At 42.0% G+C, this 16522-nt stretch overlaps 1 protein-coding gene across 2 annotated transcripts in view; it reads left to right on the top strand.

Moving 5' to 3' along the window:
• pias2 (protein inhibitor of activated STAT, 2) overlaps positions 1 to 16522 on the top strand; it is a 76518-nt gene that overhangs the window by 19699 nt on the left and 40297 nt on the right. For both annotated transcript variants that reach the window (XM_043715166.1, XM_043715240.1), the window contains exons 5-7: positions 3195 to 3285; positions 4589 to 4723; positions 11703 to 11808. In XM_043715166.1, the coding sequence (XP_043571101.1) occupies positions 3195 to 3285; positions 4589 to 4723; positions 11703 to 11808 (332 nt within the window). The remainder of the gene's footprint in view (positions 1 to 3194; positions 3286 to 4588; positions 4724 to 11702; positions 11809 to 16522) is intronic.

The following is a 16522-nucleotide window of genomic DNA, read 5'->3' as shown; positions in this document are numbered from 1 at the left end:
CATCTTCCTGCGTTTTAAGATGTCCAGCACCTCTAATATGTATGTGTTTTGGAATATCACCATTTATTTCCTCACGTTCTCTAGCTTCCATATCCTCTGCCACAGTAAACGCTGATGAAAATACTCGTTTAGTATCTCACCCATCTCCTGCTGTTTCAAACAAAAGTGGCCTTGCTAATTTATAAGTGGCCCTATTCTCTCCCGAGTTACCCTTTTGACTTTAATGTGTTTGTAGAATCCCTTTTGGATTCTCCTTAACCCTCTTTGCCAAAGCTATTTCATGTCCCATTTTTGTCCTCCAGATTTCGCTCTTTAGCATACTCCTATTGTCTTTAACCACTTTTAGGGATCCACTCGATCTCTGTTGTCAATACCTGATGTTTGTTTCCTTCCTTTTCTTGACCAAAACCTCAATTTCTCTGGTCCGTCTACCATGAGGAACCTTGCCAAACGCCTTATTGAAGTCCATGTAATCACATCCACTGCTCTGCCCTCACCAATCCTCTTCATTACTACTTTAAAAAACTCAATCAAGTTAGTGAGATTTCCCAAGTACCAAGCTCTGTTATCTATCCCTCTGTCCAGCATTCCCTACACCTACCAGCCTTATCCTTCACCCTAACAGGAACATACTGACTCTCGATCTCATTTTTGAAGGTTCCCATTTTCCATCTGTCCCCTTAGCTGCAAACATATACCTCCAATCAACTTTTGAAAGATCTTTCCCAATAAAATCAAAATTGGCCTTCCTAGAATTTAGAATTCCTAGAGATCTGCAGCATGGAAAGAGGCCATTCGGCCCAATGTGTCCATGCCCCCCAGTTTCACAATTAATGTAGTCCTATTTGCCTGTGTTTTGTCCAGATTCTTCCATACCTATCCCACCCATGCACTTATCCAAATATTTCTTAAAAAAATAAAATTGTACTCTCCTCTACACTACCTCTGGCTGCCTATTCCAGGTACTCACCATCCTCCGTGTGGAAAAAAATGCCCCTCTGGACTCTTTTGTACCTCTCTTCTCTTGCCTTAAACCTATACCATTTAGTTTTAGACTCCTATACCGTGAAGAAAAACTGTTGGCCATTTATCATTATATTTGCCTCTTGTAATTTGTTAGACCTCTATAAAGTCACCCCTCATTTTCCTACATTCCAGGATTTAAAAAGTCCCAGCTTATCCAGCCTCTCCTCATAACTCAAACCTTCCAGTCCAGATAGCATCTTGATAAATCTTTTCTGCACTCTGTTTTAAATGTCCTCTCTATAGTAGGATGACCAGAACTGCACGCTGTACTCCAAATGTGACCATATCCATGTCTTGTAGAGCTTCAACAAGATGCACCAATTCTTGTACGCAATGCTCTGAGGGATGAAAGCAAGAAAACATGCTGAGAGCTGCCTTCATCGCCCTGTCTATCTGTGACTCCACCTTTAAGAAGCTATGAACCTGTACTCCTAGATCTTTGTTCAATAAAACACTTCCTCGGGCCCTACCATTGACTGTAAGTCCTGCCCTGGTTGAATCTACCAAAATGCAGCACCTTTCATTTATCTAAATTAAATTCTATCAGCCATTCCTCAATCCACTAGCCCAATTGATAAGATCTCAATGTATTCTCAATTAACCTCCTTCACTGTCGACTATACCACTATTCTTGGTGTCATCTGCAAACATACTAACCATTAGTCCTAAATTCTCATCCAAATAATTTATGTAGGTGACGAATAACAAATGACGTGGACACAGCACTGATCCCTCTTTGATATGCAGCTGGTCACAGGCTTCCAGTTTGAGAAAAAACCCTGTTCCCCTGCCCTCTGTCTTCTATGAACTATTTTGACAGGGTAAAGAAGGATATTCTATTTACACTAGTTAATATGTCAGTAACTAGGGGGTCACAATTTCGAGATTGTCAGCAAGAGAGCTAGGAGTGAGATGAGAAATTTCTTAGTCTGTTGTCAGGATTTGGAAAGTACTGTCTGGGAGAGTGGTGGACAAGGATTGCAAAGGAGAGCTGGATATATATTTGAAAGTGATGAATCTGGAGGGCTACGGAGATAGGGCTGGAGTGTGAGCAGGGTAGCTGTTTTCAGAACTAGTACAGATGTGGTGTGATGATGATTTTCTTCTGTACTGTACAATTCTGTGATTTTAATGCACCAATGTCTGGGAAGCATTGGCTTGCACCGAAGCCTTGAAATCAGTGAAAACTCCTCCAACGCTTGCCATACAATTTCTTCCTATAGACATTTATAACTTCAAATGATAGAAATAAGGACATGTTTGTACAGTCCTAGAAATAGCCAGAACAAATCAGCAGCTAACGTGTACCTAATCAATGGGGATAAGCCAGGATATTGGTTGAAGTCTTGAGTGACACAACTGGCAAGAAACCTATTTTGGATATTTTCTTCTTAGCATGCTCAGAGAAAGTATTACGCACTTTTGGAGAAGGTGGGACTTGAACTTGGGTCTCCTGCCTCAGAAATAGGGACACTACCACCATGCCATAAGACCCCTTAAACCTGATTTGGACACTGGCAAGATAATTTGAATGCTGTTCAGGTGTTTGCTGTGCGTACGAACATCTGCAATCAAAACGTGGAGAAATTGAGGACTGTGGATGCTGGAGAGTCAGAGTCAAAAAGTGTGGCCCTAGAAAAGCACAGCATGTCAGGCAGCATCTGAGGAGCAGGAGAGTCGACATTTCAGGCATAAGCTCTTCACCTGAATCAAAGTGTTTCCACTGACAAGCCCAGTTTCTCACCCGATAATTGTTGCTGAATGTTTGGAATTTTGAATTAACTGATTTAATGGTGAGGAAATTAATGTCATTTGTTTTTGTCGTAAACCTATTTTATCAATATTCATAACTCTGTATTTTAAGCCTTCCGAGATAGTTAATATGTTCAATAGTTCTATCCTTTTATTCACTATGCTATATTGAATTTTAATTCTAGATTTTGTTTTTCTAAATTGATATCTCAAGATATCCTTGGGACAACTTTTTAAAACTTTGAATGTTTTTCTGTAAATGCAAGATATTAATATTGTTAGTTTTGGACATAGTCTTAAATCTGATAAGTGGATTTGACCGAGTTGGCATTTACTGTTTCTTAAGAGGAATTTTGTTTCTTCAGAATTCTTACCAGAGCAATTGCTAATCCAGTTGCCCAATCGTATGATTTCAGGTTTTGTCTCGCAGAGACGAGCTGTCCGCAGGAAGACAATTATCCTAATAATTTATGTATAAAAGTAAATGGAAAACTTTATCCACTACCGGTAAGTTTATATTTTTAAAAGATTTGGGGGTTGAGGGGAGAGGTTTATTTAAGAGGGAAATTTGCTGGTCAGAGGAAATCTGTCAATGCTTGGGAAGTGGAATGTTTTATTTATTGAGCATCTGAATTAAATGAATCTTGCAGAACTATTGCCTGCATTGTTTATTTGAAGGACTTGCCTTGGGAAGAATGCTAAGTACATGTTCATCTTAGTTCTTTTATTGGTAAGGCCAGCATTTATTATCTTGCAACTGGAATTGATTGACTGTTGGTCATTTCAGAAGCCTTAAGAGTCAACCACATAGAGTCATAGAGGTGTACAGCATGGAAACAGACCCTTCGGTCCAACCTGTCCATGTCGACCAGATATCCCAACCCAATCTAGTCGCACCTGCCAGCTTCTGGCCCATATCCCTCCAAATCCTTCCCATTCAAATACACATCCAAACGCCTCTTAAATGGTACAATTGTACCAGTCTCCTTCACTTCCTCTGGCAGCTCATTCCATACACATACCACCTTCTGCGTGAAAAAGTTGCCCCTTAGGTCTCTTTTATATCTTTCCCCTCTCCTATGCCCTCTACTTCTGGACTCCCTGACCCCAGGGAAAAGACTTTGTCTATTTATCCTATCCATGCCTCGCGTAATTTTGTAAACATCTCTTAGGTCACCCCTCAGCCTCCGACACTCCAGGGAAAACAGCCCTAGCCTCTCCCTGTAGCTCAAATCCTCCAACCCTGGCAACATCCTTGTAAATCTTTTCTGAACCCTTTCAAGTTTCACAACATCTTTTCGACAGGAAGGAGACCAGAATTGCACGCAATATTCCAACAGTGGCCTAACTAATGTCCTGTACAACTGCAACATGACCTCCCAACTCCTGTACCCAATCCTCTGACCAATAAAGGAAAGCATACCAAACGCCACCTTCACTATCCTATCTACCTATGACTCCACTTTCAAGGAGTTATGAACCTGCACTTCAAGGTCTCTTTATTCAGCAACACTCCTGAGGGCCTTACCGTTAAGTGTATAAGTCCTGCTAAGATTTGTGTCTGTGGAACTGGAGTTAACACATAGGCCAGACTAGGTGGTGATGGCTGATTACTGTTCCGAAAGAGCATTAATGAACAATATGTGCTTTTATGACAAATGACATTGGTTTTGTGCTCACCGCTTGACTAGCAATTTTTTTAACATTAAAGATTTTGTTGAATGCAAATTTCATTATCTACTTGGGTGGGATTCAAATTCATGTCCCATTACCTTCCTTCGTGATCATTATTTTTAATTTTAATTTTCAGGGGTTTACACCGCCACCTAAAAACGGTGTTGAGCAGAAGCGACCTGGTCGGCCTTTAAACATCACATCACAAGTTAGACTCTCATCGGCTGTACCCAATCAAATTTCAGTTTCTTGGGCACCAGAAATGGGAAGAGTAAGTAACTCCTGCTAATGTTTAAAACTGTGCCTTTCATAAAGGTACTGGTGGCCTATTTTAAAAGATACAAGGCAGGAGTAAGAGGCTGGAGGTGGTGAGTGGGGAGAGGAAAGCACTAAAAGAGAAGCAGTACGTAGGAAGATAGAAAAAGAGGTTGAAAGAGAGGAAAGAACAGCTGCAAAGGAGAAAGAAGAGTTTAAAATATGCCCAGGAAGTAATTTGCAGCAAACTAGGGACCAGAGAAACTTGAAATTGTTATGGCAGCATGCACCTCGCAAATGAATGTGGAATTGCGAGCTTTGGGTTGCATATATTCAGGTGCTATGAAATGGGGAAAAATGTGGTGGATGCTCTTATAATGACCACTGTTTCGGTTGTTGAATTTGAATTTGAAACAGACTTGAGGGACTGAAAAGTTTAGGAACAGCCTGTTTGAATTCAATCAGTTTAATGAATATATGTTGGAAACATATTAGCTGTGACCTCACTAATGTATGGAATGTGTTTAGAAGTGTGTCAATTATTTTACAATTTTTTATCGCTAACTATTTCTTGTCTTGTTTCAATTCAAATGCTGCATTAAAAAAAATTGGCTTCCTTGTGCATGTGGCTTTAAGTTTAATGGAGCTTTTGGATATTGATGAGCTCTTCTAATTTCAACTGAGTGTCCAAATATCCCAAGTTTCAGTTCAAATATGAAATATATATTTATTAACTATGTCACCTAATAAGTTAGTTACAGAGAATGAAAATAATAACTCCTGATAATCAAAATGTTGCCCCAAGGAGTATTGGTGAGGTGAGTGCAGCCCTTGATGTCAAGGCTGCATTTGATAGAATATGGCAACAAAAAGCCCTTGCAAAATTTGAATCACTTGGCTTCAGAGGGAGCTGAAAATGTGTTGCTGGAAAAGCGCAGCAGGTCAGGCAGCATCCAGGGAACAGGAGAATCGACGTTTCGGGCATAAGCCCTTAGGGCTTATGCCCGAAACGTGGATTCTCCTGTTCCCTGGTTGCTGCCTGACCTGCTGCGCTTTTCCAGCAACACATTTTCAGCTCTGATCTCTAGCATCTGCAGACCTCACTTTCTCTTCAGAGGGAGAACACTCTGCTGATTGGAGTCATACCCTGGCACATAAGAAGATGGTCATGGTTGTTATTTTTCAGACTTAAAATTGAGATTTAGGAGAAAGTGAGGACTGCAGATGCTGAAGATCAGAGTCAAAAGTGTAGTGCTGGAAAACCAGCTGGTCAGGCAGCATCTGAGGAGCGAAACAATGAAGAGCTTATGCTCAGATACTGCCTGACCGGCTGTGCTTTTCTAGCACCACTTTTTGGCATTAAAATTGAGATTTACAAGAGTAGAACGATTGTAAAACATGGAAGGAGATGATCTTCTGGGGACAGATGCAAAGAATTACCACAGTCTAGTACCATCTTGCCACTTTGATTCACCAAATAATTGCTCGAAAGGCAGATGTATGAGGAGAGATTGGGTCAATTCAATGGAGGTTAGAGGAATGAGAGGGGATCTCTGAACAAGAAGCTACTGTCTCTGGATGTGCAGTAGGTGATTTTCCATTGATGAGAAATCTCTTCATCTGTGGAATTCTGTTGCACAGAAGGCTATGGAGTCAACATCACTCAATATATTTAAGAGAAATAGATTTCTGGAGTTTAAAGCTTAAAGGGGTATGGGCGAGAGCAAGAGCATTGCTTTGAGTTAGACGATTGGCCATGTTCAAGTTGAATAGTGGAGTGAGCTTGATGGGTTGAATGGCCCACTCTTGCTCCTGTTTTCTGTTTCTATTTTTCTAAGAATGTATCTTGGCCATTGTTATAATGTAGTGGTGACAACCTTGCTGTCAGGTCATAACTGTTTAAACAATGTCAGAGCTCAAAGTATAATAATAAGAAGCAAAGTACAAGCAGTGTACTCAATGCAAAAGAAAGTGCCTGCTATTAAATGTAAATGTCAATTGGGCAGCAATTGCTGAATAATTAAATGTTTCAATAACACTAGCAACCAGTTTAAGATAAAACAAAGAACTGCGGATGCTGAAGATCTGAAACAAAAGCAGAAATTACTGGAGGAATTCAGATCTGGTAGCTTTTGTGAAGAGAAAGTAGAGTTAGCATTTCAAGTACAGTGACATTTTTTCAGAACTTGGAAATTCCTTTCCAACTCTCTCATGGAAGGCATTGTGGTTCTTTGGTTAAACCGCTGTCAATCCTTGCTTTCACTCTCGCTGTCTCATGATAGAGCAGCCCTATGGTCCAGTAGGGCTTTGGCAACTTTATCAGCTGACGCACTTGTAATAAGTGTCTCCAGTATATTATTCTGTTGAGTATTTGGATACTCTGAGAAGCAAGATTAGAATATAGAACATAGAACAATATAGTGCAGAACAGGCACTTCGGACCTCGATGTTGTGCCGACCTGTGAACTAATCTAAGCCTATCCCCCACATTATCCCATCATCCATCAGGACAGTTAAAATGCCCTGAATGTGGCTGAGTTAACTACCTTGGCAGGCAGGGCATTCCACACCCTTACCACTCTCTGAGTAAAGAATCTGCCTCTGACATCTGTCTTAAATCTATCACCCCTCGGTTTACAGCTATGCCCCCTCGTACAAGCTGACGTTATCATGCTAGGAAAAAGACTCTCACTGTCCACACTATCTAATCTGATTCTCTGATTATCTTTTATGCCTCTATCAAATCTCCTCTTAACCACCTTCTCTCCAATGAGAACAGACCCAAGTCCATCAGCCTTGCCCATAATACCTTCCCTCCAGACCAGGCAAGATCTTGGTAAATCTCCTCTGCTTCCACATCCTTCCTATAATGGGGCGACCAGAACTCTACACAATATTCCAAGCGAGGCCGTACTAGCATTTTGTACAATTGCAGCATGACATAATTGCTCGGGAACTCAATCCTTCCAACAATAAAACCTAACACACCAGTATGCAGCCTTAACAGCAGAATAAACCTGGGTGGCAACTTTCAGGGATCTATATTTATGGACAGCAATTGCTGAATAATTAAATGTTTCAATAACACAATGTTTCAAGATCCCTGTGCACATCCACACTACCAAGAATCTTTCCATTGACCCAGTATTCTGCCTTCCTATTATTCTTTCCAAAGTGCATTACCTCACATTTATCTGCATTGAACTCCATTTGCCACCTCTCAGCCCAATTCTGCAGTTTATCCAAGTCCCTCACAACCTGCAACATTTTTCCACGCTGTCCACCACTCCACCTACTTTAGTGTCATCTGCAAACTTACTAACCCATCCACCTATGCCTGCGTCCAAGTCATTTATGTAAATGACAAACAGCAGTGGTCCCAAAACAGATCCTTGTAGTACACCACTTGGTGCTTTCTTACAGAAAGGCAATTTAAAATCCAAATTGCTAAATCACCCTCAATCCCATGCCTCTGCATTTTCTCCAATATCCTACCATGTGGAACCTTATCAAAGGCTTTACTGAAGTCCGTATATACCACATCAACTGCCTTACTCTCATCCACATGCTTGGCCAACTCAATGAGGTTTGTGTTACACAACCTGCCCTTGACAAAACCATGTTGACTATTTCCAATCAAATTGTTCCTTGCTAGATGATAAATCTTATCTCTTATAATCCTTTCCAAAACTTTTCCTATAACAGACGTAAGGCTCACTGGTCTATAATTACCTGGGTAATCTCTACTGCTCTTGAACAAGGACACAATATTTGCAATCCTCCAGTCTTCTGGTACTAAACCTGTAGACAATGATGACTCAAAGATCAAGGCCAAAGGCTCTGCCTTCTCCTCCCTAACTTCCCAGAAAACCCTCTGATAAGTCCCCTGGGCCAGCTGGGAGTTATCTGCTTTCTCACATTCTAGAATTGATAACACCACCTCCTTATTAACCTCAATCCTTTCTAGTCTAATAGCCCGTATCTCACTCTTCTCCTCTACAATATTCTCCTTTTCCTCAGTGAAAGCAGATGAGAAATATTAGTTTCGCACCTCTCCAATCTCCACAGGGTCCACACACAACTTCCCAATTCTGTCTTTGACAGGCCCTATTCCTACCCTAGTCATCCTTTTATTCCTCATATACCTATAGAAAGTTTTAGGGTTCTCCTTTATTCTACCTGGTAAAGACTGCTCATGTCCCCTCCTTGCTGCTCTTAACTCTCTCTTTAAATCCTTCCTAGCTAATCTATAACTCTCCATCGCCTCATCTGAACCATCTCGTCTCAATGTCACATGGGCGCTCTTCCTCTTAACAAGAGATACAATTTCTTGAGTAAACCATGGTTCCCTTACCTTAACACTTCCTCCCTGCCTGACAGGGACATACCTATCAAGGACATGCAATATCTGTTCCTTAAACCAGCTTCACATTTCGATTGTCCCCAACCCTTGTATTTTGCTACCTCATTCTATGCCTCCTAAGTCTTGTCTAATCGCATTATAATTGCTCTTGCCCTGTGGCATGTACCTATCCCTTTCCATTCCTAAACTAAACTTAATCGAATTATGGTCACACTGTTCAAAGTGCTCAGCTGCCACAAAATCAAACACCTGGTTTGGTTCATTACCAAGTACGAGATCCAGTGTGGTCTCCCCTCTTGTCGGCCCTTCGACATACTGTGTCAGGAAATTCCCTCCTGCACACATTGGACAAAAACTGATCCATCCAACGCACTAGAGTTATAGCCTTTCCATTCAATGTTGGGGAAGTTAAAGTCCCCCATAATGACCACCCTGTACCTTTCACTCCTACCCAGAATCATTTTGCCAATCCCCCGTTCCACATCCCTGGAACTTTGCGAAGAGCCTATATTTAAAAAAAAAACTCCCAGCAGTGTGACCTCTCCTCCTGTTTCGAATCTCAGCCTGTACCATCTCAGTAGACGAATCCTAGTCAAAAGTTCTTTCAGCCACTATTATAATATCCTTGACTAACCAGGCTACACCTTCCCTGATCTTAATGAAAGATTTAAACCCTGGAACCTGCAACATTCATTCCTGAGCCTGCTCTATCCATGTCTCCGAAATGGCTACAACATTGAAGTCCCAGGTACCTAACCATGCTGCAAACTCACCTACCTTATCCGGATCCTCCTGGAGTTGAAGTAGACATAGTTCAAACTAGCTTGCTGTCTGCCAGCATACTCCTGTGACTGTGAAATCCTGTCCATGTTCTCCCTACTCTCATCCTCCTGTGCACTGAAACTACACCACAGGTTCCCATCTCCCTGCTGAGCTAGTTTAAACCCACCCGTATAGCACTAGTAAATTTCCCACCCAGGATATTAGTATCCCTTGGTTCAATTGAATAATCCATCACTATGATCAATAATCATCACTGTTCCATTAAACCTAAGGCCACAACAAACAGGGGAATCAATTTCCTGGGCATAGTAGCAGTTAAATTGGAGCAAGTAATGGGTTGAATCAGTAAACATCACTGTGCTTCAAACGATTTACAATACATAAAATGTTTCAGATGTGCTAGCACATCAATGCAAATCCTTATGAAATAAAACTGGTGTTAAATTATCCAATGGACATTGTACATTAAAGCAGTAATTTTCCTGATTTAGTAGCTTCTGAACTTCTGCAACCTTGAGATAGACACTGTACAATAATTTACAAGATTTCCTCGTTCCCCAGTTAGGTGAATATTCCATTGTTGAAAGACTGAAGTTACTCTCCATACACACACTAACTCCTCACTCCTCTTTCCAGCTTCACTAATCCACTCCCCAGCCCTGGCCTGACAGTATCATCTCCTGGCGTCAGCCACCCTTGCAAACAGTTCTTCTCCACTTATCGTGGTAGCCCTCACTTCCTTTCACCTATCAACCTTGCTGCTGCATTCACCTTCTTTGTGCTACTACAATCACAGCTGGCTCTCTCCCACATCTGTTTTTAGGCATGTTATGAGCTTATTAACATCAAACATGAGAGGAAACCAGCCTTTGAATGGAAAATCATCTTGAAGACAGTATTGAGATTACTATTCTGATTTTTTTTTTTGCTCTGGTGATTGAATTTTCCAGATGTTTTGGAGACACCGGGGGTTGCATTTTTTCGCTTAAGTGGTTCAGGTCTGGAATGTGCTGCTTGGAGGAGGACTCATAAATTCCCTAAAGTGTAGAAGCAGGTCATTCTGCCCATCAAGTTTGCACCAACCCTCCCAAGAGTATCTCACCTCGACCCACCACCTACCCTATCCCTGTAACCCCACATTTCCCATGGCTAATCAACCTAGCCTGCATATCCCTAGACACTCTGGGCAATTTAGCATGGCCAGTCCACCTAACCTGCACATCTTTGGACTGTGGGAGGAAACCGGAACACCCAGAGGAAGCCCTCGCAGACATAGTGAGCAAACCTAGGTCCCTGGCACTGGGGAAGCAGTGCTGCCGTGTTGCCCTAATTCAGTTGAGGCATTTGAGGGCACTGCGCAAGGGTAGGGAAAAGGTAGTAGCCGGGAGGTTATTTCCACTGACGGGTGAAATGAGAACATGGGGCATATCTTCAAAATAAAGGGGAGCAGATTTAGAAGTGTGTTAAGTAGGACCTTTTAACTGCATCTCAAGCTGTAATACATTGCTACAATCAACTTTTTTTTTAAAAATAGCCCTTAAAGGCACTATTGCAAACTACTCTTAAAAGAGAACTTTTTTTTCTTTGGTGTTGCAATTTAAATCTTTCCTGTGTATGTCATTGTTGTCTTTTTGCAATATGTGATGACAATAGCCAGGATTACCTTACTGCAGCAACTGAGTAATTTAAATAGTTATGGATTTGAATTGCTGTGTGTATACATAATACAACATATCAGTGTCTTACAGAAATGATAACTTGCGCATGTGCATTACCACTTTTCAGACGAATCCAACTCCAGAACTTAAAAGTAAATTTGTGAAGCAAATCTGTATCTTTTGTTTTCTAGAATTATTCCGTGTCTGTGTTCTTGGTGAAGCAACTGACATCTGCTGTATTACTGCAGAGACTGCGGAACAAAGGCATTAGGAATTCTGACCATTCCAGAGCACTTAGTAAGTTGAATACTAATACATTTTTTGGGTTGATGTCATTTTTGTGTGTTTGATTGAGAGAAAATTAATGTTGATTATTCAGTTCTGGAGCAACTCCTTTATCATGTGAACAATAACATTGATGTCCATTTGAGCTGATGAGCTTAGCAGGGTTAAAAGCTTGTGAAACTGTCAATGTATATTTGTTTTTCGGTAATACATCATAAGCTGTGAATAGCTTATACAACTTTAAGCTTTTCTAGATTCCTTAACTATGGTCTATTTCTAACTTTGTTACATTTCTCCATAATTTTAAGTATGTCTATTATCAAGTTCTGATTAAAACAGTTTAAAAGATGAGGTAAGTTTGGATAGACGAGGTTGTTTTTGCAACAGGAGGCCAAGGGGAAACTTGAACTGTATAAAATTGAGGGTAGACAACAGGGAGGTTCTTATTTGTTTTGATTGAGGGGTATAGATTTAGATTGAGGTAGAAGATTTAGATTGAGGTAGAAGATTTAGAGCAAATTTGCGTGGAGATCTATTCATCCAGAGAATGGTTGGAGTCCGGAACTGAATGCCTAAAAGAATGATAGAGATGGTCTTCTGACTATTTGAAGAGTACTCGGAAATGTACTTGAAGTGCAACAGTCTACAAAGCTATAGGCCAAGACACACAAAATGAAACAGCCTAATGTGCTCAATTACCTCGTGCTGTCAATTTCTATGATGATGGGAAATTTTTCCTCATTATCTTTGGTAATTATGAATGCCCTCAATGAATTATTATTGTATCATCCCTCCTACTGTTTGCATACAGGGTTCCAATTATGGCCTTAGGAAGAAAACATAGAAAATAAGTGAAATATAGGAGCAGGAAAAGGCCATTCAGCCCTTCGAACCTGCTCTGTCATTTATGATCACTAGACCTGAAATGTTCACTCTGGTTTCTCTCCATAGATGCTGAAGACCTGTAGAGTTTCTCCAGTAATTTCTATTTTTGTTTCAGCTTTTCAGCATTGGTAGTTCTGTTTTCACACAGTATTCCAAGTATGATGGAGATTCCCATCATACCTTTTAGGTTTTACCATAAAACTCAGTGTTCTATTTGCTTGTTTAAGGGCTTATAGACTTAAGCTGTTATGATTAATAACTTGCCCACCTGAACTAAACCTCAAGCTCTCTGCTGTTGCATATCATTTAACCCTTCCATATTAAAAGTATTTTTAATTTTATTGCCAAAATGTACCACCTCATTATTATTATTGAATTTCCTCTGACATTGTCTATTTTGCCATTCTATCAAATTGTCCTTTCATTGATTCTCAGGTTTGATTATTATGCCTTTTACTTCACGATCTCCTGCAATTTGAGCTATCATTCCCTTGAGTCTTATTTTAAAATTATGGGCTTAATAGTGAACTGACATGGCCTCAGCATAGTTGAGCTGAAAATGTGTTGCTAGAAAAGCGCAGCAGGCCAGGCAGCATCCAAGGAACAGGGGAAATGAAGTTTCGGGCATAAGCCCTTCTTCAGGAATGTGTGTCCAGCAGGCTAAGATAAAAGGTAGGGAGGAGGGACTTGGGGGAGGGGCATTGGAATTGCGATAGATAGAGGGAGGTCAAGATGAGGGTGATAGGCCAGAGTGGGGTGGGGGCAAGAGGTCAGGAAGATGATTGCAGGTTAGGAAGGCGGTGCTGAGATCGAGGGATTTGACTGAGACAAGGTGGGGGGAGGGGAAATGAGGAAACTGGAGAAATCTGAGTTCATCCCTTGTGGTTGGAAGGTTCCTAGGCGGAAGATGAGGCGCTCTTCCTCCAACCGTCGTGTTGCCATGGTCTGGCGATGGAGGAGTCCAAGGACCTGCATGTCCTTGGTGGAGTGGGAGGGGGAGTTAAAGTGTTGGGCTACGGGGTGGTTGGGTTGGTTGGACCGGGTGTCCCAGAGGTGTTCTCTGAAACTTGGTTGGGTTGGTTGGTCTGGGACACCCCACTCTGGCCTATCACCCTCATCTTGACCTCCCTCCATCTATCGCAATTCCAATGCCCCTCCCCCAAGTCCCTCCTCCTCCCTACCTTTTATCTTAGCCTGTTGGACACACTTTCCTCATTCCTGAAGAAGGGCTTATGCCCGAAATGTCGATTCTCCTGTTCCTTGGATGCCTCTTGACCTGCTGCGCTTTTCAGCAACACATTTTCAGCTCTGATCTCCAGCATCTGCAGTCCTCACTTTCTCCTCAGCATAGTTGAGCATAGTTCAAGCCACTGAGTGACTGCCCCTAAATGCTGCTGCGTTCTTTGTTCTAATCAACCTTTAGTGCAACTTGTTACCCTACCCTTCATTTTATTGTTCTTAGTCTTCAGTAGTTTCCTGAATGATATTTTATCAAGGGTTTTTTGAAACTCCGAGTTCACCTCATCCACTTCTTTTCTTCCATTTAGTACTTCTATCACCTTCTGAAAGAATCTATATTTTTAGCAGCGCTTGTTCTGGCACATAAGTGGAAATCTGAAATTAAATAGGAAATGCTAAAAATACTCAGCGAGTCTGGCAGCATCTGTGGAGGCAAAAAGCTTTATGTTTCAGGTCTGTGACCTTTCAGCAGAACTATCTATTTCTTTTTCAAATTGGATCACAGCCTTTGCTACAGAATTTATTTTTTCCTTCGGTAATTGTGAACATTGTAATTGTATCCCAACTATGTTGCCTACAAATATGTTTGTGATTCAGTTGACAATGGCAGTTCAAGCCCAGACTATAGTTTAATTGCAACTTAAAGCAATATCCTTTTTCTTTTGGCCCTTTTCTTGTGGCTAGCCTGGTATTATTTGGGCAACCAAGGCTGAATGCTGTCTGCGGTTTGCACTGATGATCACTGTTCTGCCCAATAAGAGTAGTGTTTATAAAATCAAATTCCTTTTATTCATTCAACTACGGTTGGTTGGTCTGGGACACCCCACTCTGGCCTATCACCCTCATCTTGACCTCCCTCCATCTATCGCAATTCCAATGCCCCTCCCCCAAGTCCATCTGCAGCTCTGGCCGCTCTGCAGACCACTCTGGCCTATGGGCGGCACGGTGGCACAGTGGTTAGCACTGCTGCCTCACAGCGCTTGAGACCCGGGTTCAATTCCCGCCTCAGGCGACTGACTGTGTGGAGTTTGCACGTTCTCCCCGTGTCTGCGTGGGTTTCCTCCGGGTGCTCCGGTTTCCTCCCACAGTCCAAAAGATGTGCAGGGTCAGGTGAATTGGCCATGCTAAATTGCCCGTAGTGTTAGGTAAGGGGTAAATGTAGGGGTATGGGTGGGTTTCGCTTCGGCGGGTCGGTGTGGACTTGTTGGGCCGAAGGGCCTGTTTCCACACTGTAATGTAATCTAATCTAATCTGTAATCTAAATCTAATCATTCATGGGACAGGGATATTGCTGGGCAGTCAACATTTATTGCCTGCCCGTAGTTGCACTTGAGAACATGGTGGTAAGCTGCTTTCTTGAACCACTGTAGTCCACCTGATGTAGCAGTGATGGGAGCAGTGGTAGCGATGACCGGGGGGCTGCTGAGAAGGTATATTTACCATTTAAATACTTAGCTCATGAAAGCGGCCTCCATTTTGCAGCAGCAGTAGGAATAGTGAGAGAGGAACTGAGTGGGAGTGAACGAATTGCGCTCTGGGAAGGGGAGTGAATGATATATTTGGGCAGTGACTAAACCCGAGGCACTAGTAGTGTCTCCCACCCGCCTTCCTCCTCTAACGATTAAAAAAAACTTGGTTTGTTGATAAGGTAAGGGTTTTCTTTTTCTCTTTTTATTGTGTCCTAGTAAGTAGTATGGTTGATTTAAAAAAAATTTTTTTAGTTTAATTTATCTATTATCTGGACTAAATTAAACTTAAGAGTAAATATGGCAGGAGATCTCAGACCCAGTGTTATGCTCCTCTTGCTTAATGTGGGAGCTCAGGGATGCAGCTGATGTCCCTGACTCCTTCACGTTCAGCAAGTGTGTCCAGCTGCAGCTCTTGTTAGACTGCATGACAGCTCTGGAGCTGCAGATGGACTCACTTTGGAGCATCTGCTATGCTGAGGAGGCCATGGATAGCACATTCAGTGAATTGGTCACACTGCAAATTAAGATTGCTGAGGGAGAAAGGGAACGGAAACCAAAAGGCATAGAGTGAGGAACACGGTGCAGGTGTCCCCTGCAGTCATCACTCTTCAAAACAGGCATACTGTTTTGGATACTGTTGGTGGAGATGGCTCAAGGTGGGGGCGGCTATAGTTGAGAGAGAGTCACAATTGGTGTGTTGTCTCCAAGGTGCCAGGGTTCGTGATGTCTCTGATCGTGTTTTTGGGATCCTTGAGGAGGAGGGGGAGCAGCTCCAAGTCGTGCTCCACATAGGCACCAACGACATAAACAGATTAGATTAGATTCCCTACAGTGTGGAAAAGAAAGGTGGGGATCTAAGGCAGAAATTCATGGAGTTAGGGGGGAAGCTTAGACCTAAAACAAACAAGATGTTATTTCTGGTTTGTTGCCCATGCCATGTGCTAGTGAAGCGGGGAACAGGGAGAGTGTGGAGCTGAACACGATGGTGCAGGAGGGAGGGTTTTGGATTCTTGGATAATTGGAGTTATTTCTGGGGAAGTTGGGACCTGTACAAACAGGATGGTCTTCACCTGAATCAGAGGGGTACCAATATCCTGGGGGGATATTTGCTAATGCTTTTCGGGAGGGTTTAA

This window comes from Chiloscyllium plagiosum, chromosome 1, assembly GCF_004010195.1.
Source record: "Chiloscyllium plagiosum isolate BGI_BamShark_2017 chromosome 1, ASM401019v2, whole genome shotgun sequence".
In the NCBI taxonomy this organism is placed as follows: Eukaryota; Metazoa; Chordata; class Chondrichthyes; order Orectolobiformes; family Hemiscylliidae; genus Chiloscyllium; species Chiloscyllium plagiosum.
The sequence above is the reverse complement of the archived record's forward strand: the minus strand, read 5'-3'. Positions and strand labels throughout refer to the sequence as shown.